Source organism: Oryx dammah, unplaced genomic scaffold (genome assembly GCF_014754425.2).
Source record: "Oryx dammah isolate SB20612 unplaced genomic scaffold, SCBI_Odam_1.1 HiC_scaffold_8, whole genome shotgun sequence".
NCBI lineage: Eukaryota > Metazoa > Chordata > Mammalia > Artiodactyla > Bovidae > Oryx > Oryx dammah.
The window spans coordinates 37,778,377-37,803,962 of record NW_024070192.1 but is presented as its reverse complement, the minus strand read 5'-3'; the positions used below and the strand labels follow the sequence as shown (position 1 = coordinate 37,803,962).

At 55.4% G+C, this 25,586-nt stretch overlaps 3 protein-coding genes across 4 annotated transcripts; 1 reads left to right on the top strand and 2 right to left on the bottom strand.

The window, feature by feature from the left end:
- Positions 1–374: 374 nt before the first annotated feature.
- Positions 375–5,546, bottom strand: TAX1BP3 (Tax1 binding protein 3). The gene is made up of 4 exons (XM_040243735.1): positions 5,399–5,546; positions 2,111–2,230; positions 1,612–1,689; positions 375–1,339 (listed from the first exon to the last, which is right to left on the bottom strand). Exons 1-4 carry the CDS (start codon positions 5,435–5,437, stop codon positions 1,202–1,204), a joined length of 375 nt encoding a protein of 124 aa, XP_040099669.1. The 5' UTR covers positions 5,438–5,546; the 3' UTR covers positions 375–1,201.
- EMC6 (ER membrane protein complex subunit 6) lies at positions 5,021–6,573 on the top strand. Its single transcript, XM_040243736.1, has 2 exons — positions 5,021–5,816; positions 6,004–6,573. Exon 2 carries the CDS (start codon positions 6,050–6,052, stop codon positions 6,380–6,382), a length of 333 nt encoding a protein of 110 aa, XP_040099670.1. The 5' UTR covers positions 5,021–5,816; positions 6,004–6,049; the 3' UTR covers positions 6,383–6,573.
- Positions 6,574–8,805: 2,232 nt separating this feature from the next.
- P2RX5 (purinergic receptor P2X 5) lies at positions 8,806–24,134 on the bottom strand. 2 transcript variants are annotated; one of them, XM_040243729.1, is made up of 13 exons: positions 23,960–24,134; positions 20,134–20,284; positions 19,420–19,491; positions 19,072–19,147; positions 18,886–18,982; positions 18,542–18,622; positions 18,135–18,273; positions 17,519–17,655; positions 16,980–17,073; positions 16,801–16,866; positions 14,550–14,632; positions 13,485–13,646; positions 8,806–12,143 (listed from the first exon to the last, which is right to left on the bottom strand). In XM_040243729.1, the coding sequence occupies exons 1-13, from the start codon at positions 24,094–24,096 to the stop codon at positions 12,074–12,076; spliced, it is 1,365 nt and encodes a 454-aa protein (XP_040099663.1). In that variant the 5' UTR covers positions 24,097–24,134; the 3' UTR covers positions 8,806–12,073. The 2 variants fall into 2 exon arrangements, with proteins under 2 accessions (XP_040099663.1, XP_040099664.1); XM_040243730.1 differs by lacking the exon at positions 13,485–13,646.
- Between the last annotated feature and the right edge of the window lie 1,452 nt (positions 24,135–25,586).

Sequence of the window (25,586 nt, the reverse complement as noted above, 5' to 3'; positions counted from 1 at the left end):
CCAAAGTCAGTATTGCAACCAGTCCTGGGCCAGGCAGAAGGCACAGTGCCCCCCAGCTCACTCCCATACCATCAAACCACAGCCTGCGTCCCTGGCATGGATAAACCAAGTTCTTTTATGTCTCAGGGGGTGCGCGTCTGCCCTTGGTGTCCATGAGGCCCCTTCCTGATGGGAGCTGAGGCTACACAGGGGTAGTGGGGGTCTCCCTGGCCCAGTTCTAGTGAAGGGACTCTCAGACATTGCCACAGAGCAGCCCTGGCCCAGTACAGCATCAGTGGGTTTGCGAATAGATGGGCTCCATCCATGGCCAAAGCCCTCTGACAATTCACCCCCAAATATCCCTCCCCCGTGTCTCAGCAAAGACCCCTGATGAATGAATTCCAGCACTGTTTATTGGGCACAGGATGTAGGGCAGCTTCCCACTGCCCCATTTCCACAGTAACCAAAGTCAGGCCAATGCCCTCACTAACAGTAGCTCCCACGTGTGAATTAGTAAGCTTAAATTCCAAAGTTGAACTGGCACCTCCAAAGAGTGAGATAAAAAACACTTTGTATCAAAGCTGTGATTAAAAAAATAGAAAAGTTAAACCCATAGGCATAGAGAAAAATGGCAATCCTGAAAACTGCCCTGAAATGTTACCCTCATCTAAATCCTGTAAGCCAGTGAACCCTGGGGGAGGCCAGCGCCCCTTGGGGGGTGGGGGTGAAATGGGGTGACTTAGGAGCCTGCCTGGCCTCCATCCAGGCAGACCTTCGTAGTGTCTCTGGCAGTGAATCGAGTCCCCTCGGGGGGATGCAGGGAAAAGCGTGGGGCACAGGCACTGTGGAGCTGAGAAACGGGGGCAGGGCCAAGCCCTGTGCTTCTCAGCTGTGTGGTGCTATCAGGAAGTGGGGCCCCTGATCACCTGGGCACTACTGTGGCCAGGCAGCAGGGTCTGGGGGCTGAGACTGGCCACTGCAGGCTGACTGTGACTCGGCTCCAGGCCCTGTTGCCAGTCCTCAGCATCCAAAGGGGAGAAATGGTCCCAGAGCCTTGGGCCAGTAGGGGGAGAGGGGATCAGGCCGGGCCAGGTATCCGCTCTTGCCCTTCTGAGCGGGGACCCAGCAATGAGCAGAAGCCAGGATGAGAGGCAGACAGAGCATGGAAGTGGTGTCACTGTACACGGGGTGGGCAGGCACAAGTCGGGGACCCTGGCAGCTGCTAGGACAGCATGGACTGCTGCACCGCCTTCTGCAGCGACTGCCGCGTAACCAGCAGACGCACCACCTCCTCTGAGCGCTTGGTGAGCCGCTTCCGGGCCTGGTCGTGTGTGACCATGGTCATGTCCCAGCCGTTGACCTGGCCCAGGGAGAGAACACAGCCCACTTCAGGTCGCTGCCTTCCGGAATCTGAAAATAGGACTGGCTTTGGGGGGCCTGGGTCACCCAAGCTGCTGTCCCTGGGCTGGGCACGTGCTCACACACACACGAGGGATCCAGCACAGGTTCCTAAACTACTTCGGTGTGTCTCCCAGGTGCCCAGGGGAGGTAGGCAGGGGCGGCCCCACCACCCCCAAGGGCTTTACACCCTCCGGCACAAGCCTTGTTTTCCTCTTTCGGGACACTGGTTACCTGCATGATCTTGTCCCCGATCTGCAGCCCAGCAATTTCCGCAGGGCCTCCTTCGGATACCCGTGTGACGTAAATGCCCTGGGAAGAGGCAGCCCACGTCAATCCCTGGGGGTCACTGGACTGGCCTCCTAGCCATAGAGCAAAGCCCAGCAGAGCATACTCCTAGCCATCTATCCCACACCCTGGCCATGCTAAGACACCCAAGGGGGAAGTAGGGCAGCCCCACGGATGCTCCAACCCCTGCTGGCCACCTGAGCTCCATCTGAGCAGGCCTTCCTAGTGCTGGGAGGGCTGGGAGGCCTACTCTCCCCCACCCCACCCCTAGTTACTCCCATCAGATCATCTCTTGGACCTTCCTTTTTTTTCTTGGACCTTCTTAAGAGAGGACCATTTGAGAGAGATGAGGTCTGCTCCTTCCACAAAGGCCCAGGAAGCAAAGAGCCACTATCTCAGGCCTCTGTGCCCCACAGAGAGGTCCCCAGATCCTAGTCCAGCTCACCTTGTCTGTCTTATCTTCTGAGAAAGGGTTCTGGGAGGGATCCTGGTCAATTCCACCTCCAATGCTGAAGCCCAGAATTAAGTTCTCACCTTGACGCAGCTTGTGAATTTCAACTCTTTGCTGGCAAAGATGAAAAAAACGAGTTGGGGATGAGCAGGTATGGAGAGCAAATGGGGTCTGTGACCCGTGCAGCAGCCTCAGGCGGCTGGGTAGCCATGTCCTGGGGGAAGGGCCCAGGGCCTCCTGCAGGAATCTAGCTGGTCACCAGGAATCTAGCTGGTCACGAGGCTGGGAGGCTGGGGGATTGAGACAGAACTCAGCCATACCAGTCCACCCCCACAACCCTCCGTCCCAACCTCTCCCAGCTTCCTCTGCCTCAGGCACCAGCCTTCCTCACACATGTTAAGCCAGGCTGCTGTGGCTGCTCCGGATGGGCTCCTGTGTCTCAAGGGAGGGACCACACAGGGCAGGAGTGGTCGGGCCCTGAAAAAAAATGCAGGCACCTGGCTGAGCCAGTTCAGATTGCTGAGCCAGCCCTGTCCAGGGCAAGCCAGGAGATGCTTCAGGAAAAGCAGAGACCGGACTTGCACAGAAAGGAGGAAGGGCTGTCCTGGCCAAAGGAACAGGAGCAGAGGCTTGAAGGTGCTGTGGATACATGTCCACGAGACCGGAGTGTACAGTGCAGGACAGGAACTGGGAGGTGAAATGAGGCTGAGCCCAGATCAAGAAGGCTGGGAGGACAGGAGGGAGGGAGCATCTCCCTAAGCCTCAGGCCCTGACTTGTGCAGTGTAGGAAGCGGAGAAGGGATCTAGAGCTCTCCCACCATACTCTGAGGTTGGGGGTTCCCATCTGTGCCAAGCTTCTTTCAAAGTCCTCAGCAGGCACCTCCGGTCACCAGATGCTGGGAGCCAGACCAGACAGCCCCACCTCCAAAGTTGAGTCTTAACAGGAAGAAGGAAAAAAGCAAAAGGTGACTGGATCTCGACCAGAGGGGCTTCAGGAAGGAGGTACCATTAGCACCAGGCCTTGGACTGACCAGGAGTTTGGCCACTTGATCTTGATTCTGGGCCCACTGGAGCTCTTAGGAGTTGGGGAGGGCTGGGTGATGGTAGATGGTGGTCAAATTTGATGCTAGAACAACCACTCAGGCAGAAGGGGAACAGATGTCTCACCAAGGTGGGATATAGAGGCCAGGGGACAAGAGCCACTAAGAAAGTGAGATCCACAGATTCCAGGGACTTCGCTGGTGGCCCAGTGGTTAAAACTCCTCACTCACAATGCAGGGAGTCCCGGTCAGGAAACTGGATTCTACAGGTCACAACTAAGAGCCCACATGTTGCAACTAAGACCACGCGCAGCCAAATTTAAAATAAAATGAAAAAACAGACTCCAGACTACTTGTGGCAGAAAAGCATCAAGGGAAGCACCGGGCTGACCACCTGGCCTGGCTGAACACCACCTCCCAGATGGGGACCCCAGAGGGGAAGGAGCATGTTGAGCTGGAGAGCCAGGAGCGCTCCAGGCAGGGGTCCAGAAAGCAGACCAGCCTACAAAGCCAGAGTTCAGAGGAGAAGCCAAAATGTTCACTACACGGGAGAGGGCATGGGGTAGGGAGGAGCTGCTTCCACCCCATCCTGGATCCAAGACACAAGAGGGAGAGGCCAGACCCCACCCACCGTGTTCAGACATGTTCCTAGTATGAGAAGAATTGGAAGGCCAAGGTCCTAAAGCTTTGAGGAAGGCCCAGGGACCAGCCATGACATGTGAGAAAGGGGTTGTAGGAAGCGTGACACCTGTGGCCCATTGGACCTAGGTCCTCGTGCCCAAACGTGTGCGCTCCTCCAGGCCCACCTCCACCTCCTCTGACATACACCTTTGCACACCTTTGACACTCTCCAAGGTCAGAAAAAAGTACAGGCTCTAAGCCTGGGAGAGAAGTTCCCGTCACTGATTTGCTAGGCAAGGTCAAGCAGGTTACTGCCCCTCTATGCTTTCCCACCTACGCCCATTTTTTTCCCCCCCAGCTAAGGAGCAAACTTGACCCTTTCTCTTTAGGGCAGCTAGAGAGCTGGGAAAAGAGGCTGGTGCAGCCAGGGTGAAGCTGAGGACTGCTGTCAACAGGTCCTGGAGCTGGTGCTCTAAGCTCACCCTCAAATGTCAGCTTTATCAGTGGCTCCCTGGTCACACCATCTAACTGCAGGAGTCCCCAGCACTGCCATCTGAAATACTGTAGCCAGTCCCAGGCCCCAGGGTTGGGACTTCCACCCAACCTGCTCCCTGCCCAGAAGGCATTTCTTCTCAGCGAACCTGGTTCCTTTCTGAGGGCTTCTTTGCACAACTAGGCATGACCAGACTTCTCTCCCAGGGACGGGGGAGCCTGGTGGGCTGCCGTCTATGGGGTCGCACAGAGTCGGACACGACTGAAGAGACTTAGCAGCAGCAGCAGGCTTCTCTCTAGGTCTCAGTTTCCCCACCTCAGCCACAGAATGGGGCCTGCAGGTCCCATCCGGCTGTGGCATTAACATCCGGCTCTAATGTCCCCGCCTGCCTTTACCTATTCTAATAGTACTTGGCACCAGAGACGATCCAAGGGAGGAGAGGAGGGCCTGAGCGGACCCCAAAAGGTCTCCTCAGGCCCCAGGTGCCAGCTAGGGGATCTGGACTTTGCCTCAAGGGCTGGGAATCCAGGGAAAGTTCGATCAGGATCGAGCCCGTTGCATGAACCTTCACTCTGGCCCGGGCGGCGGTGGGTCCGAGAAGGAAGGGCTGCACAGGAAGGGTGAGGGTCTGGCTGCTACGCTGGCCCCGGCCACCTCCACCCCACCAAGCCTCCCTCTGGGCGGCGGCGCCGGCTAGAGCGGAGGAAGCACTTCCTCATTCCAGAGGCTGCGACTCATAGACGTCGGGGCCGGCGCCCGGCCCTCGCGGCTGCCCAGCTGGGGACACAGATCCAGGAAAGGGGCGCTTTTCCAGACTCCCACAGCCGGAGCTTTTCTCCTCAATCTTCCCTGCCCCCGGCTGGCTGAGAGAAGTACAAAGCGCCAGCAGTAATACGCGGGGTCTGGCCTGGATCCTGGCTCTTCAGGAGGTTTCTGGGTCCCAGGCACTCCTGTTGCATGGCTGGGGAAGACCGCGGCCCGGCTCAGGCAGAGCGGGAATCGGAGCTCTGGCTGCAAGTTTGCAAGAGCCCCGCTCGACGCTCTGTCAACCTGTTTGGGGTGTCAGTTTACCTATCTGCAAAGTGGGGGCAAGCCAAGACGAGGAGGAGCCCGCGCGAGCGCACTCACCACCACGGCGGTGACGGGCTGGCCCGGGACGTAGGACATCTCGACCCCAAACTTGGTAACCAAGCGTAGTTTAGAGAAGCCCTCAGCGAAAATCCTCGCGGCCGCGCCCTCTCTTGGTTAACAAAGGCGGCCCAACCAGGCCCGCCCCCTTATGAATAGTTAAGAAGTCTCCGGCCAATCACCGACCGGAGCGCTGTTCGGCTTTCGGAAGTCACGGCGTGTGCGCAGAAAATCAGGGAGCGGGTGGAGCGTACGCGGGGCTACCACTGCGCATGCGTCGCAAGGCTGGCACCGGGTCCAGGCGCCTGCGCAGCCTGGGCCGTCCCAGCATCCTCCAGCGCAAGATGGCGTCGCGGGGATCCGTACCCGAGGCTTTCTGAGGGAACGTCGAGTGACCGCGTCCGCGGCTGGGTTCCAGGTAACTGAGCGAGTCTGGGCGGGAAATGCAGGTGTACCGCCGGCACCCCGAGCTCTCAGCCTTCTCAGCATCTTTCGAAGGTCCGAGACCGAGGGGTGCGGGGTCTCGGCGGCCCCAGGGGGAGGGGCGGCGTGAACCCAAACTCGCCATGCTCGGGGCGCCACTTGTAACTTGGTTCTCTCCGCAGCGCCGCGTTGCTCCACGAGAAATCAGGCTGAGCCCGGGAGGGTGCGATGGCCGCTGTGGTGGCCAAGCGGGAAGGGCCGCCGTTCATCAGCGAGGCCGCTGTGCGGGGCAACGCCGCAGTCCTGGATTACTGCCGGACCTCGGTGTCGGCTTTGTCGGGGGCCACGGCCGGCATCCTCGGCCTCACTGGCCTCTACGGCTTCATCTTCTACCTGCTCGCCTCCATCTTGCTCTCCCTGCTTTTAATTCTCAAGGCGGGAAGGAGGTGGAACAAATATTTTAAGTCGCGAAGACCTCTCTTTACAGGGGGTCTCATCGGAGGCCTCTTCACCTACGTCCTGTTCTGGACATTCCTCTACGGCATGGTGCACGTCTACTGAAACGGGGGCAGGGGATGACTTTTTTTAAAAAACCAGATCGGGAGGACTGTTGCCAGAAATTAACACCGGGTAGATTTACCTAGTTTTTAAATTGTTGGAATCGCTGCTTGTTCTGTAAAGTTATAAATAATTTATATCTGAAGACGAAGAGCCTGTACAGTTCTTCAGATTAAATGAAGCGTGAGACCCTTTGTGGAGTGTTTTTCCCAACTCTCTTAGTGCATAGCCCCTGGCTGTCAGGGGGTGCAGAATCGCTGATACTGACTGGGAGAACTGGGACTGGGGCCTTAGCTTTCTGTCTTGATTCCTTACATTTACGCATAGGGCCACCCAGAGAGAGGATGAGGACCTAAACAAGGAGAGAACTTACCGTTAACATCCTGAGAACTAGTAACAGTTACAGTGTCTCCTACAGGGACAGAGGAGCCGGTCAAGCTACAGTCCATGGGGTCGCAGAAGAATCGACTTGGCAACAACAAATATGCCAGGCATTGTACCTTGTACCGTCTACACTTGTTACTTTTCTACACTTGTTATTTTACACTTGTAACTCAGTTGCTAGGTGCTGAGTTCCTCAGTCATGTACCACTCTTTGGAACCTCATGGGCTGTAGTCCACCAGGCTCCTCTATTCATGGAGTTTTCCAGACAAGAATAGTGAAGCAGGTTGCCGTTTCCTTCTCCAGGAGATCTTCCCGATGCAGGGATCCAACCCAGGTCTCTTGCGACTCCTGCATTCACAGGCAGGTTCTTTATCACTGTGCGTGTTGCCTCCCTGTGGGGGAATCATCACCGGTCCCCAATAGGTGGAGATAGTCTTATCACTGTACTCAACCAGGACTGCTACCTGATGTCACAAATAGATTATGATAAGAACTATGAAGAGAGTAAAGAGGAGCCCCAAACCTAGTCCAGATTATTGGAGGGGGTTGGGGGTGGGCGTGGGGTAGCTTCCTTGAAGAAATAACATTACAGTTGAGACTCAAAATTGTGGAGAAGGGGCTTACATGCAAGAAAGTTCATGTGTGAGGGCGATTGGGAAGGAAGGTCTTTGGCCTGGGTCTGCAGTTAAGAGGCTATGAGGTAGGCCACAGTGGGGAGTTCTGCTTTCAAACCAAACTTGGGTCTGCCCACCCATGGGCGCACAATACAGCTAATCTGCTGACGCTGTTTATCACAGGCAAGAAGCAAGGAGACCAGGCAGCTAGTGCTCAAAAGGCCTAGAACTGCCCACCAGCTTTCAGGGAGAGGTTTTTTTGAAATAGGATGGAGAGGGTTTCAGGGTGCGTTATTAACTTGAGGACATTCTTCTGATTGGTTGTTCTTGAAGTGACCGGGAGTCAACACCATCAACCAAATGGTTATAACCCATCTGGGGTCTATGTGCTTATGGGCAGGATGCAGTTAACTTCCCCCTGGTGAGGGTTTCCGTATCTGCTTAACAGCTCAAAAAACATGGCTCAAAATATTATCTATAGCCCCTGGGAAGAGTCTAAAGGTCCTGGACTTAGTTATTATTGGCCTAACTATTGTTATTGTCTTGACTGTTTTCATTTCTTTCTGCATTTTCTCACTTCTCTGATGAAATTAATTCTTTGGAACTCAGGGAAGGCTCAGAGGCAGAAGTTTCTACAGACAGGAAGCAGGTAGAGAACAGTCTGTCCTGGGAAGGCCACATAGGCTCTTGCTCAATTACAGTTTGACCTTTATACTAACATATAAGGGGGAGCCTTTGAAAGTTTTAGTTAGAAGTGATGTGATCAGATTGGAAGTTTTAGAAAAAGAATCAGTTTTTGATCAGAAGGGGACCTGAAAGCTTGAAGCCAAGTCCCCTTTCACAGATAATAGGTGGCCTGTGACCAACAGCGGAGGCCCAGGCCTCCTGAATCCCATTTGGGTTCTGTACCAGATGCTTTCACATGAAGCTAAGAAGTGGCTAAGGCGATAGCTTTGCCCGTGTCTCCCAGGGACCACCTCTTAACTCTCAGTGGGGAGGGGTCGGTCCTGACACTGAGTAAGAGGGAAGCAGAGTGAGTCCTACTGGTGAGTAAATCAGTGATCTGATTTACTTAACCTTTCCTCTGTTGCTGGACAGGAAGATTGTTTGAGATGCTCACTTTTATAAAAAAATAAAATACAGCAGAGCATGTCTGTATCATTTTGAGGGAGTTTAATCTACTAGAGCAGAAGCTAAAAACCTGATTTTAAATGCTAAGTACCAGTTTTATCAGTGCCCTCCTGGTCCTTTAATGTTAGCGCATTTAAGAAGTTTCCTTACTTTAGTCTGAATTTCTCTGCAAAGACAGGAAGGACGGTAATACGTTGCTCACTGTTCCTTGTGTCTGCCTCTTTTGGTCATGTCTTTACATTTTCCTCTAAAACATGGGATGTCCATGAAAATACGAAAGATAAAAAAAGAGCACATTTAAAGTTAACACCTTTTTATTGTCTTATAGCCAAATTAAAATGTCAGAGAATGCATGTATTGGGCAAGACCCAGAAAATGCTTGCCATCCTCCCTGCTTTAATTCTGCGAACGGGCCTAAGGGGGAAGAACTGGAAGAAAGGTGTCTTTTGTAGAGAGCATTCTTGGCTCCCCTGGAGAATATGCTCTGAGGAAAGTTGTACCACTTGGGGAGGAGAGGAGCAGGTTGGAACCAAGTAGACCAGACATCCAAGATGCCTCTCCACGTGGGGTGAGGTAAGGACTTCCTGGGGCACTCAGAGACACCTGGAGGAAGTCACATTCCCCGTTTATGACTGGTCCCCCAGGGGGCCAGCTAGCCATTGAGAGAGGAACTGATGGGGTTGAGCGGGGAGCAGAAGGGCATCCATCATGGATCATTCCTGATGACCCTGCATCAGGAGTAAGGGCACTCTGCTCTTTCAGTGGCTGGTCCCCATCATGTCACACCAATAGCACTTAATTTAAAACTTCCCTGTTGGCCAGCATCATGGTACTGCAAAGGCATGGAGTAAGTCTGATTGTCAGGAAGACATTAGGCAGATGGCTTTTAGGCCAAGGCTTGAACATAACCATAGACATTTCCTGTGATACTGAGATGTCAGCATGGACAGATCTGAGAGGCTGGCGTGGTCATCTTCCTGTGCCGAGGGAAAGGGGCTTTCCCAAGTGTGAAAAGCACTCAGACTTCTGCGCCTCTTCTTCCCCCTTCAGAGGCAAGATTATGCGGATGGTGGGGAGAACTGTGCAAAAGCCAGGGAACTGGCTATGTGTGACTATCCAGAAGCTGTGATGGGCGTCACAGGGCCATCTGTGCATGGGGCTCCTGACATCTAGTGGGGAAGCCACCAGGAAGGTTTTGCTGGACTTAAAGAAACAAGTCCTCTATAGCAGGAGGTTTAAAGGGGCAACCCTTAAAAGCAGTGAATGCCCACGTGATGAGACCGTCACAGAAGCTGCTCCAGGCACACTGTTCATCCAGTTCTCGCTAAGTCCTCCTCATGTGTTTTCTACGTGTGGGTCCCTGACCTGGATGCTTCCCCTTCACCTGGTTAGCCTGCTACTAACCTTTCAGATTTCAGCTCACATGTCACTTCCTTGTGGAAACCGAGGCACGCCTCACTGAGGACTCTCGAAGCATCCCGTCCTGTTTGTGACTGGTGTGTGACCCCTAGACACTGGGCACCTGGGAGCAGAGGCCGTTTCTGTGCCGCTCGCCACTGCCATCAGCATTTGTCCAACACACGACACGAGACGCACTCAATAATATTTACTGGCTGGATGAATAACTGTAGGAAGACATTTCCATTCCGGTATAAAACAAGTAGCACAACTGTCTGCAAATTATGTGGCTGCTGCCAAGCGATTCCAAAAACAGGTTAAAGGAAACTAGACCAACTTGTAAGCGGCTGGGACCCCTGCCCTTTGAACTCCCTTCCAGACATACAAATAACACGTTGTGTTATTAAATCCAAGGGTTTGCCTTAGAGAGGAAGGAGACACCACAGCAGATCACCTGCGTTTCTCACTTTGTTGTCAGAGCAGTTTGGGCTTACTGACAGGTCGCCTGGCAGCCCAGGGGGAGGAGCTGCTTGCTCTCCAGGGGGTCCTGTTCTGGGGACCACGCCCCTCTGACCCTCTCCTCAAAGGCCCCAGCGGAAGGGGGCTTACTGCCCACTCTGGGCAGAGGAGAGCCAGGGTCCTCACAGAGAGAATGCTTCCTGGAGGCAGGGCAAGTGCTCAGACAGCACCCGGGCTCGCGGGGAGACAGGCAGCACTGCAGGCCTTGGCCGCCGGGTGGTTCCAACAACAGTGATGGAGCTCTAGGCCCTTCCCCTTGCGCAGGGGCTCCCCAGCCCAGCACATTCCATCACATCCAACAGCAGGGACTTGGTCTGACTGCAGGTGGCGATGTTCATTTCCTGAGGGAAGACATGAGTCACCCAGTGGATTCTCAGCAAGCCTGGTGAGCCACTTGGAATTGGTAGCACAGGTTGCCTCAGAGAACAGGGGTGGAAGAGAAGCTTTTCACTTCCTGTTCCTCTGTAACTCTTAAATTTTGAATCATTTAAGTATGACCTACTTAAAATAATTTCAATGAATTGAGCCTAATGTCACTTTCCCAGGGCAGGGAAGGAGGGAATCTGCTTGCTCTCGAGCTAACGAGTGTCAGTGTGACCCGGAAATGGACACCGCCCACCAAAGTGGGCCTTTTCAGAGCCAGGCCTTGCATATCCCCTCACGCACTGCTTCTCAGCATTCCACATGCACATGGATCACCTGGGAACCCTGTTGGAAGGCAGGTTCTGATCTGGGGGATGAGGGAGGGGCCTGAGACTGCATTTCTAACAAGCCCCTAGGTGATGCCAGTGCTGCGAGTCCACGGACCACACGTTGAGTAGCAGTGCTTTACAGCGACTGAGGGAGGGGGTCAAGGACCAGCTTACTTAAAACTGTTTCCACTTGACACTGAGCACCATCCATCATCTCATTATCCCTACAGATGGGGCCTTAGAGAGAGGAAGGGAAGCCGAGCAGGGAAAAACAAGCCCAACAGAACAGCAAGGGCCCAACCACACAGGCAAGCACATCTCCCATCGAGGGGAGACGCTGTCCCCCGGGCTTCCCGAGGCCCTCCTCCTCCTCCCATGGCTGGCTGCCTCCTCACAGGTCCAGTCCTTTAGTCCTTTCCTGGTTGCCTCCTTGGCCACCTTTAAATTTCACCCCTGGGGGCAAGACCAAATGTCCGCTTGGGTGTTGACCAAGGCCTTTCTCTGAGGAGCCATCATTTGCTCTGAGGATTTCAGAGCTAATGGTACAGGTCTCAGCTAGCGGCTGGAGTCAGGCCAGAGTCTGGGGCCCAGCTGTCACGTCCATCAGCTCCGAAGGGAATTAGATGAGTGCTCCCCTCTCTGAGGGCCAGGTCAGTGTCTCATTCAAGCATCTTTTGGACAGGGCTCAGCCCACAGCCGGCATCTGAAGCTGCTTACCACATGGATGAATGAGCAACTGGATGTGCTTTAGGGCCTCTTCTGCATGAGCCACTGTGTGTACTGGGAGGCCCCCCCCTCCCCACACACGTAACAAGAAGCTAGTAGCAAGATCCCAAAGTGCAGGAGAGGTGCCCTCCCTGGAAGCCTGGTCCCGTGTGGACGACGACGGGACTCTTCCCACTTCAGAGGTGTGGACACTTCTGCTCCCAAATCTGCTCTCAGCCAACATCTCTGGCTACGCCTCCACGGTCTGCAGGCTCTGCAGCTGCTCCACATTCACCTTTCCATTCCCCTGGTGGCGGGACCTGTGTGGGCAGGTGGGGGCACACAGGACGGCTGGGGCAGGGATGGTCTCCCTCAGGGCAGACTCGGCCCGCAGAAGCTTCTGGCAGGCAGCGCTGCAGACGGTGAGCGCTGGCAGAGAGCACAGTCTGATGCTGGGGCTGAGGCCTCTGGAGCTGCACCAGCAATGAGCAGCAACCACCTCGGGGTGGGGGCCCTCCTGAGCCCCGCCCCCCCACCCGCAGCAACAGGTGAGGCTTGCCAAGACCAGTCTTCCCTCTCGCACATGAGTGCAGGCAAGCACCCAGGAAGTGGCACTCAGCTCAGGGAGCATGTGGGAGGGCTGCTGGCACAGGCCTACCCGGCAGGTCCCCCAGCTTCTCCCTCTCTTTTCCCACGCCTCTCCCTACTTGCCTCCCCTCTCGTCCTGGCTCACTTCTCTCTCTCCCCCTGCCCATGCTCAACTTCCCACTGGAGGCTGCCCATCACTGAGTCAGCAGAGAATGAACGCTCAAGGCAGATGGCACCCAGCCCGGGTCAGTGAACCCCTCTGACACAGTTGACAGGAGAGTCAGGGAACCCTGCTCACTGAGCCAGAGGGGCCCCTGTGTCCAACACCCCTGGATCAAAGGGTAATCAAGCCCAGAAAGGGCCAGGCGCCTGCCCAGGGGCACATAGTGAGGCAGAAGCAAAGCAAGGCCCAGGGCTGCCTCCCTTGCCAGGCTGCCTGAGGCAGCATTCCAGGGAAGGGTGGCCTGCAGGCCACCTGTCAACACAACCACCGCCATCCTGAGGCTTGGGCAGCTCCAGAATGTCCACATCAGAGAGGAGCTTAGGGGAGGCAGCCCTGACAGGAGTAGAGGAAGGAAGGGCTCAGTAAGGTCAAATAACCTGATGGAGGACTGGATTCTAGGAGCACACTGCCCAGGTTCAAGTCCCAACTCTGCCATTTACTAGCCGTGTGACTGAAGCAAGTTACTTGACCTTTCTGTGTCTCACTTTCCTCGTTAGTGAAATAGGGACTGTTAGTGTCCATCTCATTAGGGTGCTGAAATGAGCTCCCAGGGCTCCGTGCAGTGCCCAGCAGAGGAAGCCCGAGTGCATGTTAGTGCATTGCTGCTGTAGCGCTGGGGCAGCATGGCAGCAGACAGGTCCGTGGTCACCGGGGGTTGGGGGGTGACGGGTCGTGGAGGAGCTAAAGCGCCAACCACCAGCACCCCTCCTCCCAGAGCCCAGCTTGGATGGGCTCCGTGAGGTCCCCGGCACCCTGCCTTGTGGCCAGCTCACCCAGAGCTGGGAGCGCAGTGGCAGCTGGGCCATCTCCACAGGCCTCCTTCCTGGCCCTTGGCTGGGCAGCCCCTCACCTGGCAGGCTGGGGGAGCTGCCCACACACACAGCCGTTCTCCTTCTGGGCGCTGCCTTCATCCTGCACCTCTGGCTGCTCTGGCTGCTCCGCCAGCCCCTCTGCGTCCAGGGCCACGCTCTGCTGTGAGGATTCTGCCATTTGGGCGAGGACCTCTAGGTCCCTGGGCAGGACATGACCTGTTAACCCTGGCCCGGAGGCCCTGGGCGTGACCCCCTCCCTGGGACTGGCGTGCCACTTGCCCTGCAGGGGGCACCCCTCTTCCTCCAGCAGCTCTGCAGGGTGGCAGGTGCGGTCAGGGCTCAGGGCTCAGCCTGAGAACCAGGGCTAGGGGTCAGTCCAGGTAGAGGAGGCAGGCTGGCCCCCTGTCCCATCCCAGGGTGTGGTGAGACTGAGGGAGCACCCAGTGCCTATCCCAAGCCCACCAGCTGCAATTCCCCATTCCCATCCCATTCCTCCAGAAAGCCTCCCCCAAGGCCTAGGCCAGAGCCCCTTGCCCCGTCCTGTCTGCCCAGCTCTCAGGACTTCCCACTCACACTGTAGTCCGCTCTTCTGAATACACACACACAAACCCCACTGAGTCCACTGCCCAAGAGAGCCTGGAAACAGGCCTCTGTAGTGAGGGGTAAGGGGGACTCCATTTATTTTTCCTTCCTTTACCACTCCAGCTTCCCTCAACCCCAGACCCCCAGGACCACCAAGTCCAAGAATCCTAAAATTACAGGTGCTGGAAGACACTATGTAAACCAACACTCCTGTCTCACACAGAGAGAAACTGAGGCCCAAGGAGGCCTGGGGAGACAGTGGCAGAGCCAGGCCTGAAAACCAGGTCTCCTTCCCGTGGCCTTTGGTGGCCTGCTGGCTGCTCCGAAGCAGAATCCAGTTCTGTAGAGCTGGTACTGAGAACATTCCACCTTCCCCAGCCCTTTCAAGACAGCTCCCAGCATTCAGCCCTGCCTCTACCCCACAAACATCAACAGAAAACCAGGGTCAGGGTTCTGAGCCATGGAGGGAAACACCGACCTAGTGGGCTCCCCTAGGGCCACTGGGAGGAAGCATAACTGACCTCACTTCCTCGTATTTCTTGTCGCGATAAAAGTGGCTCTTTTTGATGAAGTAGATGAGTACCAGGTCACAGAAGAAAGACCCCTGTAAAAGAGTGGAGGTCCCTGACTCAGTGCGCCAGGCCACTTGACACCAATAGATAAGGGCGCTGAGCTCAGAGGCTCCTTTGTCCAAGGCCACAAAGCCAGCCCACGGTGCAGCCAGTTAGCCTGTGGTCCATCTGATCTGTCAGGCCAAGCACTTCCGCACTACCTTGACCCCTTGGAATCACATCTTCAGCCATTGTTTGCTCAGCGCTCACCAGTGCCAGGCACTGCCCTTGGGGTACAGGGAGAGGTAAGAATGACACCCTTGGGGGCCCCCCCCCCCCCCGCCGCCTCAGGTGCAGGAGACAAGCATGTAAGTGATGAGCGACCTGTCCCATGATGGGAAGAGAAGCAGGGAGAAGATGGAACTTTCCTCAGCCTGGGAGGGTCCTCTGGGCCGAGTCTTGAGTCTGAATTGGATTTTATTTAAGACAGAAGGAAAAAAGCTCAGCAAAGAACCAGCTTGTCATGCCTGGGAACCCGGGCAGGACATCACATGGATTGGAGGGTATCTGAACAAGGACACCACAGCAGGGGCCAAGGAAAGAGGACAGGGCCTGGGCTAACCCAGCAGACCCACTGACACCTGAACATGAGCTCTTCAGACCAGACCGGATGGTGCAAATACCGGTCTCCTCCACCAGAGGACAACTCCACCCAGAGAACAGGCGGAGCGGGTGGGAGAGGCCTGAGGGACAGTCCCACAGGTGAGCCTGGTTCTCTGACCCTGGGCACTGGACACCTTTTCTTTTTTCCCCTCCAGATGGCAAAAGGGTTATCAATGCATTGTTCCATAGAGAGCACTCCTCCCACCCCCACCCAGCCTCTGCCACTTTTCCTGTTATCTTCATCCCACAGTATGTCCCCAGATGCCCATGTTCTGATATATGCACATCATAAGAAAGAGGCCTGAACATGGCCCCTCTCTACATATGCACACATACAGGGCTCCCCAACAATACTGTCTGCAGTCAAAGAGTCATTTGGGGCCCACTTTCATCCACTGACCCATCTCTCAGGAGCATGGCCTCGTTGAGTCCTGTTAAAGGACATGGTGTTTCTGGTCTCAATAAAAAGTCAGTCCCAGGTCCTCCTGCCGGAGAGGGCAATGGCACCCCACTCCAGTACCCTTCCCTGGAAAATCCCATGGACAGAGGGCCCTGGTAGGCTGAAGTCCATGGGGTTGCTGAGGGTTGACACGACTGAGCGGCTTCACTTTCACTTTTCACTTTCATGCACTGGAGAAGGAAATGGCAACCCACTCCAGTGTTCTTGCCTGGAGAATCCCAGGGACGGCAGAGCCTGGTGGGCTGCTGTTTATGGGGTCGCACAGTCAGACACGATTGAAGTGACTTAGCAGCAGCAGGTCCTCCTGGAAGCCTCCAGGAGAGCTGTTGTGACCTCCTGGGCAGAGGAACCAGGGACAAAGCTGCCAGAAATCTCAATAAGGGGCTCACTGGGGTGGATGCAAGCCACTCACCGATAACTCCCTTGTCTTTAAAAAACTTCCAGAAAAAAACAAAGGGGCATGAAAGGTCAGGAATAAGCCTTTCCCTGCCCTCCAGTGCTACGTCCCCTCCTGTGGCCCCTCTGCCCAGCTGAAGTTCAGAACAGACCCGAGGAAGGACCACAGCCCGACTTTCCCTGCCTCTCATCTTTTTAGTCCCTGTGATTCACAACTCGGGGCAGTCTGGCAATGCCTGCAGACATTTTTGGCCAGCACAACTGTGGGGGAAGTTGCTTTTGACACCTCATGGGGAGAGGCTAGGGATGCTGTTAAACACTCTACAACGCACACGATCGCCCCACAAAAAAAGTTATCTGGCCCAAAATATAAATGGGGCCAGGGCTGAGAAGCCCTGTATATCGCCGGATCTGCCTCTTTTTAGTGGAAGTGGAGTCAAGGCTGTGGAGGATTCCGGAGAACCCCCAGCTGCCGAGCCACAGGCAGAAGCCTCTAGCTCTGGAAAGAGAATCTTAGGCAGGCACTGACACGCGGGGGCCACCAGAGAGGTGTGAAGTCCCAGGAAGCCCTCTTCAGCCCCGTCCCACACTGACCTCCCCAGCTCTGATTTCTTCTGGAGCGCTGGGACAGCTCCCTCCCCTGGGCAGTGCCCCCTCCCCCTGCGGTGCTCAGAGGGTCAGGGGGAGGGGAGAGGTACTCACCACTCCCATGAGTGCCACTCCTGAGCCCACATTGATGATCGTGGGGATGATGTTGAACTTGCCGGCCTGGAGCAGGGAGACAGGGTGAGGCGCAGCGGGGTTCCCAGGGGCTCCACCAGAGCCAGCCCGGACACCCCCACATGGCCCACCCTCCTGGAAGGGGAGCCTCACCCACACACCTTGCCATTCACCATCACATCAAAGCGGATCCCGTAGGCTTTAAACAGCGTGCGGAACTCCACCCCAGCTGCATCTCGGTAGTACTTGGCAAACCTGGGGGAGACACGGCCCAGCCTGCCTAGGCCTTTCCTGTTTTCAGTGCAGGCTCGGCTGCCTTGGAGATTTGTAAACCCACCCACCCTGGCACCTTGGCTCTCAGCAACCCCAGGAAAGGCTGGAGACCCTCTTGCTTATGCAACATTAAAGGTTCGTTCAGATCTTTGAAGTTCTTGCCAGACAGTCCCCAAAGGGTGAAGGCTTTCCCACCACTGCTGGACCAACCTGGGGCCACCAGGCACTGATGGACCTGACCCAGCCCTCTGCTCCAGGGCAAGTCCAGAGCCATGAGAGGTCCTTCTTTCCCAGAGGCACCCTGGCTGCCTCCCTGCACCTCCCACTCTGACACCCAGCCCCAGGAAGGGGTGTCATAGCGCTGGCACCCAGGGAAGGACAGGAAATGTGGACAGGGTCATAAGGTGGCAGGCTTAGCGCCAGTTACCTGAAGTTGTACCCAGAAGAGATAGAGTTTCCTGAAAATCTGTTGTCCAGACGGTTAAAGTAATAGCGAGGGTAACATTCAGAAGGCGCTTTATCAAGATCACAGTCCCATTCAATCTGAATTCCTATCACACCGCCCTTGATGCAAAAGAGACATGAATCAAGGCACAGAACTTTCTGGAAGTGGGCAGAAGTCACAGGCCAGCTCGTCATGGAGAGTTCGGGTAAGGGCTCAGCTCCACTGCAGCATCCTTCCAGGAGGATGGTGGAAGGCCCAGGGTTCACCTTTCTGGAGTGGCTGAGAAAAATGCATCACCCACAGCCCACATCTCCTGCTCCATGCCCCAGGGAGAAGGGAATGACCAGAGCGAGCCCCTACTGTGGCACTGGCAGCTCACAGCAGAGGACTTAGAACCAAACGCAGGTGCGAGTGTGCCCCTCAGCAAGTGCAGCATGGCTGACTGCATCACAGCCAGTGCTGAAAGAGCAGGTCCCTGGGCAGGTTACTGCAGGGCCAGCTCCTCCTGTGGGTCCTCCTCCACCCCGCCTCCTCATTGCAGAGCCCAAGCCCACAGCCCTCGGTCCCGGGGAGGGCTCCCTGAGCACATACCACCCACCTGCACCGCTATCTCCTGGAAGTTGCTCCCTGTCCAGCTGACCACAGAGCCCAGTCGGAAGATGGGGCAGTAGGGGTTCTCGGGGCTAAACTTACAGGACTTCAGGAAAGTTCTGTCTGTGGTGTCCAGCACATTGGTCCTGGATGGAGGCCATGAAGAGCCAGGGGAATAAAGGTGAGACTTGCTGTTCCCAAGCCAGAAACGGCCTGAACCAGGAGTCACCGGACCCCTCGCCCAGCCCAGACTGAGCCCTTGACTTAGCCCTACCCCAGTCCTGATTACTTCCTCCACCCCAGCATCCTCCAGTAAGAGTCCTGCTGCCACAGCAGAGGAAAAGGTGCCTCTTCAATGCCCAGTGGTTCATTTACACATAGCGTCACACACTCCATGCACACGGGCCCACGTACTTGGAGAAGTTGAATTTGGGGAAACGAATGAAGTTCTTTATGTAAACAGTGAAGTCTTTAGCTTCGCCCAGGAGTGGCTTCCTGAAAACAAAGGCAGGACAGCCTGTTCAGGGGGCCCTGCCCACTTCATGCTGAGGCTGAAGGCTGCCTGGCCCTGGGTGCCCCAAAGCCTTTGCAAAGGACAGTTAATTCAATCATGTTGGCCTGGTCGCTGGGCCTTTGTGGGGTGTCCCAGCTCCTCCCCCAGAATGAGGACTCTGAATCAACGTGTCTCCACCCTCAGGCTGGGACCCACTGCCCAGGACTGGGTGACTCCTCAGGGTCCCAAGGTTATAGCCACTCACGTTGGCCTGGCTCTTGTCTCCACCGGGCACCAGGCGAAGATCTCACAGGTGCCCTTCTGTGCGCTCCCCTCCCGCAGGCAGCGGCCGGTCCTCACTCCTGCAGGGGGAGGGGGACAAGGATAGTGCCAGGAACCTCCCAGCTCCGGCCCCTCCCCGACTCCCAGCCCTGGCCGCTCCAGGCCTCACCATTTCCAGCCGCAACAGGCTCCCCAGGAGGGCAGTCGCTGTCCTCAGAGCACAGGGCATCGGGAACACTTGCACTCTGCCAGGTGAGAGAGCGCCTGGGCGGGGGTACCCCTTCTCAGATCCAGGTCCCACCCCAAGGGGAGGACAGGGGCTCCTCCCCTGCCTGGGGCCACACACACCTTGGGAACCTGCTTCTCCCCTGAACCGTGCAGGCATGCACACCGGTACACACATTCCCCTGGGGGCCCTGGGAAGGGGTAGAAACCCCTGCTTCAGGAGAGAGGTGGGCCCCAAGCACTGCCTGCACCTCTCCCATCCCCACTCCCTGCTCTCAGCACCAAAACACACCTCAGCACAGGTTTCCTGCCGCTGGTTGGGGGTCACGACCAGGTTGGTGATTACGAAGAAGACGTTCTCTCCCTGAGAAACCAGAGTGGGGTTGAGGAGCCCCTTCCTGCCATCTGGGGTCCCTCCTTCCCAGAGCTGCCTGGCAGGTGGTAGGGACTGCATGGGTACTGAAAACGCTGGGGCCACAAAATCAGTGGACCCCACCCATGTGCCCACTGGGCTCAGAGTCCCTGACCAGGTGTCCTTAGATGGGTCTCTTTCACACCCACAACCCCAAACCATGCTGACCTCAGCCCCCAGGGTCCAAGCTGAGCTCCAGGAGGAGAGAGAAGGGGCAGTGAGGACAGCCCAGCCCTGGCCCGGGAACTGAGACCAGGCCAGGGAACTGCTGCCAGGGGCAGTGGCCAACATAAGATGGGGCTCTTGGTGTCAGACCTTCCAACTCCCACGGACATGGAAGGTCTCTGGGTCCCACTTGGTCTCAACAAGCTCAGGGTTTGTTGCAAACAGAGCAGCCCCATAAGGCACAGTCGAGGAGTATAGGGGTTTGGTGCGGGGGGAAGGACCTGGGCAGAGTCTGCAAACCTTGCAGCCGTCACAGGTCAAGGGAGACATTGAGTGGAGGCCCCTGAGTCCCCAAGTAACTTCCCATATGACCCGTCCAGAGCCAGACCCTGCCGGCCTGGGTCCCCCTGTGCTGGGTGGGACTCAGACCTGGGGTGGGATGACGTAGTCAGCGACATCCCAGAGCCGCTCCCCAAGCTCCGAGGTGTTGGTGAAAGTCACGCCCTTGACTTTGGTGATGATGGTGCTCTGCAGGGACGTGTCCGTGTCTTGGTAACACTTCTTCACCAGGAACACCCAACTGCAGGGAGGGGCGAGCAGGTGGGCATCAGCCTCGTGTTGCCCTCAGGAAGTCTCCCCAGACCCCAGGGCGCAGAGAGCGCAGGCTTGGGGCTCTACCCTTCCCACCCACTCCTGGGCAGGAGCCACAACTCCCACTGCTGCCTGAAAGCCAGCCCTGCAAACAGTGGAGGAGACAAGCAGCCCCAGAAGGGAGAGGCTGCTGCTGTCAGGGACCAGGGCCCTGCAGCCCGCTCACCCCCACTTGTCACATGACCTCGGGCAAGCCAGTGAACTCTGGGGGCCAACACAGGGCTAACGGCACCTCCCTCCAATTAAGGGGCATGGGACACAACCTAGAACTAATCATGAGGAGACCTCAGACAGATCCAAACTGAGGGGACTCTACAAAACTAGAGCGCAAAATCCTCACTCTGAGGCTTCTCTGGTGGTCCAGTGGTTAAGAATCTGCCTTGCAATACAGGAGACACTGGTTCAATCCCTGGTCCAGGAGGATCCCACATGCCACGGGACAATCAGGCCCAAGCACCACAATGGCCTAGAGCCTGAGCTCCACAACAGGAGAAGCCCCCGCAATAAGAGGCCCGAGCACAACCAGGGAGTAGCCGGTGTGCAGCAGTGAAGACCCAAGGCAGCCAAAAGTAAGTAAACAATTTTTTTTTAAAATCCTATACTCTGACACCCAAAACACAAGCAACAAATGGAAAAAAATAGAGAAAAATAATGGACTTGGTCAAAATTAAGAACTTTTTTTGTGCATCAAAGGACACTATCAACAAAGTGAAAAGACAACCCATAGAATGGGAGAAAATATTTGTGAGTCACATATCTGATGAGGGTCTAGTACCCAGAATATACAAAGTCTTAACAACTCAATGGTAAAAAAGACAAATAAACCAATTTAAATATGGGCTAAGGATGTGAACTGGAAGATCATCTGGAGAAGGAAATGGCAACCCACTCCAGTATTCTTGCCTGGAGAATCCAATGGACAGAGGAGCCTGGCAGGCTATGGTGCATAGGGTCTCAAAGAGTCAGACACGACTGAAGCAACTTAGCACCCAAGGATGTGAAGAGACATTTCTTCAAGAAAGACACACAAATGGCCAATATGCCCCTGAAAAGATGCTTAACATCTTTAGTCATCAGGGAAATGCAAATAGAAACCACAATGAGATAATACTTCACACCCAATAAGATGGCTGTAGTCCAAAAAATAGAAAATAACAAGCATTGGTGAGGATGCAGAGAAACTGGGGCTTGCCATTGGGAATGTACAGCTGAATAGGTGCTGTGGAAAGCAGATGGATAGTTGCTCAAAAGGTCACCATGTGACCCAGCAATTCCATTCCCAAGTATGTAAGACAATGGAAAATGTATGTCCACACAAAAACTGACACGTGAATGTTCTTGGCAGAATTATTCATAATAGGCAGAAAGTAAAAACAATCCAAATGTCCAACAGATGAATGCATAAGCAAATGTGGTGTCTGCATACAAGAGATATTATTCAGCCCCTGGAATGATTCACTGACACAGGCTCCAACATGGATAAACCTTGAAAACATGATGCTAAGTGAAAGAAGCCAGACAAAAAAGGCCACATGTTGTAATGATTTGATTCATATGAAAAGTCCAGAATGGGCAAATCTATAGAGACAAAAAGCAGTTGCCAAGGGATGGGGGTAGGGGAGAACTGCAACTGACTGTAAATAGACACAATCTATTTTGAGGGTGATGGAAACATTCTAGAATTAGATAATGGTGCTGGCTGTACAACACTGTGAATGTCCTAAAACCACTGAATTGTATAACTTAAAAAGGCTAAAATGATGAATTACATGCTATATGAATTTCACCTCAATTTTAAAATGGTTTTAAAAAGATCCTGTACTCTAAAAAATGTCAGAGTCACAGATACAAAGACAGACTCGGGAGTGATTCCAGAGTAAAGGAGACAAGACAACTGAATACAAGGCATGATTTCAGATTTTCTTTTCCTATAAAGGTAACTTAGGGGACAATTTACAAAAGGTCTGTTGCTTAGGTGATAATATTATTTCAATGTTAATTTCTAAATTCTCATGCCTGCAACCTATTCAACAGAAAAAATTGCATATATATATACACACACACAGAGAAACAGGTAAGGACAACACAAATAAAGTACAATGTTAACATTTGGGGGAATCAAGGTGAAAGGCACTAAGAACGTCTGCAGTACTCTTAAAACTTTTCTGTAAGTACAAATTAATCAAAATATAAATATATATTTTTTTAATAAGATGGGACATGTAAATTGCTTAGTACAGTGAGTACCAGGCACAGAGGAGAAGTTCAATGAACACATCAACTTATTACTGATGTTACTGTTAATTAAAGATTGTGCAGGTGAACCCCTTCGGTAAAGCTGGAAACACTGAGGCTGGGAGAGGGCGGGAAGCCGCCTTCTGGAGGTCCCACAGGACGCCCTGCCCCTCAGGGGTGCCAGGAAGAGTTCTCTGTACAGCAGGCACCAACCAGGACCCTTCCACCCTCATCTCTGGGAGCAGAGCTGGCATGGCCCATCTCCAAGGGCCTCTGAGAGGGTTGAGACCTTTGAGCCAAACAGCTGTTTTAGTGGGGACACACTGGGCCCGGCCTGGGCACAGACATTCAGCAACAACATCCACTCGTTCCCTTCACATCTGGTTCCCTAAGCAGTTCAGGGATGGCAGGCAGGCCCGGCCCTCAGGGCATTCCCAGAATGGCAGGGAGTCAGCACAGGCACTAAACAAATGATCCCCTGAATGAGCACATAATCACACTGTGGGATTTCTGGGGAGGAGCCTGTGAGAAGCCAGATGTGAAAGGGACCCCTGGCTGAGGAGCAGCACCAAGAAGAAGCCTCCACGTGGAGACAACCAGATGCCTCAGGGATGAAGCCCTCCCATGGGAGCAAGGTGAGGTCAGGGCTGCCCTCCCAAAGGGGCAGGAAGTAGGAGGGACTCCACAGCATTACTGAGGGAGTAACAGAGGCACATCTCCTCTCCACCTGTCCCCTCCCTGCTTGGGGTCGAGGGCTCGGAACCCCGGGCTGACCCCAAGGAGCTGCCCTCTCAGTTGATGGTGCCGGCTCCTGCGGGGTGGGAGAGGTGGGTGCCAGAGAGGATCGAGGGATCCCAGCAGGACCCCCAGCCCTGGCTGGGGCGAGCTGACCAGCAGGGAGTTAAGGGACACGCCAGGCTCATGAGTTGCCCCAGCCCCAAGCCTGGCACTGAGCTCAGTGATTATAAATAACCTACCCAGTGCCATGGCCATTCCAGACCAGGCCCAGGGAGGCGGCAGGGACAGCTGAAGCCCAGCGCCCTGCATCCTCAACCCCTGCCCAAAGCCCTAACGCTGGGGCCCCAGCCCTGAGGAAGGAGCTGACCACGGAAAGCCTGAGAAATGAAAGGACCCAGGAACCCCTGGCACATCTCATCACCTCCTGAGCCGGTGGGGGAGTCGAGGCCTCCTTCCTTAGACCCCACCCTTAACACCCAAGGGTACAAGAAGGGCCCCCTCCAGAAGCAGAGTCCCAGACCCCAGTCACAGGGCACCCCAGGCGCCCACACACCAATTCCCAAGCTCCGGAGGCCGCCGCTGCCGCCCCCGGCTGACCCTGCCCTCTCCCCAAAGCCCCCAGAGAACTCACACCACCAGGTAGGTCAGGATGGAGACCTGCAGCAGCCGGTAGAGCAGGCCCACCTTCTTGTTCTTGGCGATGACGTACTTCTCGGTCTTGTAGTCGAAGAGCGACTGGTAGAGCCCCTTGCAGCCCGCCTGCCCCATGGCTCCGGCTCACCTGGCCGGCGACCACGCGGCCGCACGTGTGGCGCATGGAGCCGCCCTCGCCCGCCCGCCCCCCGGCTCCCAGCTTGGGCCCCGCGGCCGCCGGGTGCACGGCTCAACGCGCGGGGGCCGGCTGCTGGCGAGGCTGCGGCAGCGCCGCCGGAGGCCAGGCGGGGACCTCGGACCGCGACCTTGCCGCCTCCTCCCCTGACAGTGACAGTGACAGCGCCGGCCCGCCGCCCGGCGGCGGGCCTCCCGGCAACCGCCGCGCGGGAGGGACGCGCTGAGAGCGGCTTCTGTGGAAGCAACCCCCGCTCTTTCCGCCTCCCAAAGAAACCCCGGGGCTTCCTCCTATTGAATAGACGGGGAAACTGAGGCCCCCGGGGCGGCGGTGGGGGCGGGAACCTACAGCACAGGAAGTGCGGGCGGGCAGGATAAAGAGCAAGCTGGGGGAGACTAGACTTGTCAGACCCTCGGCTTCCGCCTCGGCTGGAACGAGGTGCGTGTTCCTACTGCAGCAGCTGCGGCCGGTTTAAAGCCCGCACTCCCCGGGAGTCGGCGGCCAGGACAGGGAGGGGTGGGGTGGGGTGGGGCGGGAGACAGGCCACCGAGGCCTGGGATCTTAAAATATGCCTGGAGAGAGGGCGGGCGCCAACTGTTTGAAATGTTCCCAAGGCAAGAGAGGGGACCTAATCTAAGCTGCTAAATCTGTCATCCTCACAACACGCGAGATTAAATTGGAGGTGGTGAGAGCGGAGAGGACACCTCTGAAAAGATCAGGTTTGGACCCTGGGGCAGCCAGAGAGCGCCTCGGGGTCCTGGGCGAGTTTCGAGTGCATGTGTGTGGGGGGCTGTGCACGCTGTGTTTTCTGCATCTCAGGTATTACCATCCTGCAGTCTGACCGGAAGCCGCCCTGCCCCTCTCCATGGCCTGGCCCTCACACACCAATGAGAAGTCCCTTCCCTGAACCACAGGCTCTGGGAGTCAGAAGCTGAAAGGGACCCTAAACTTCACCAGGTGTGATCTTCTCTCAAAGTAAACGCCCCAGGGCAGCAGGTCTCCAGTTTTAGTGAGCCTGGGCATCATTTGGAAGAAAAATGCAAATTCCTGGGCACTGTGCCTAATATTGTCATTCCCTTAAGACTTGGATGGAGCCTGGGAATCTGTATTTTGCCCTCAAACTGCCATTTCGGAAGCACTCATTTTTGCATCTGTTCATCAGTTTCAACTCAAATGCCAGTTCCTTTAAAAAAAAAAAAAGGGTGGGGTGCCTGTTCTTACTACCACTCACTAAAGCAGCCTCCACCCCACCTACTTTCTATCCCATTCTTATTCCCTTAGAGGCCCTGTCACTCATTTACTTATTGCTTGTGTCCCCCATTTACTTATTGCTTGTGTGCCCCTCTAAGACCATAAGCTCCAGGAGGACAGGGACCTTGCGTTTAGGCATCTCTGCACCCTACGGCCACTGCTGTGCCTGCCATAAAAT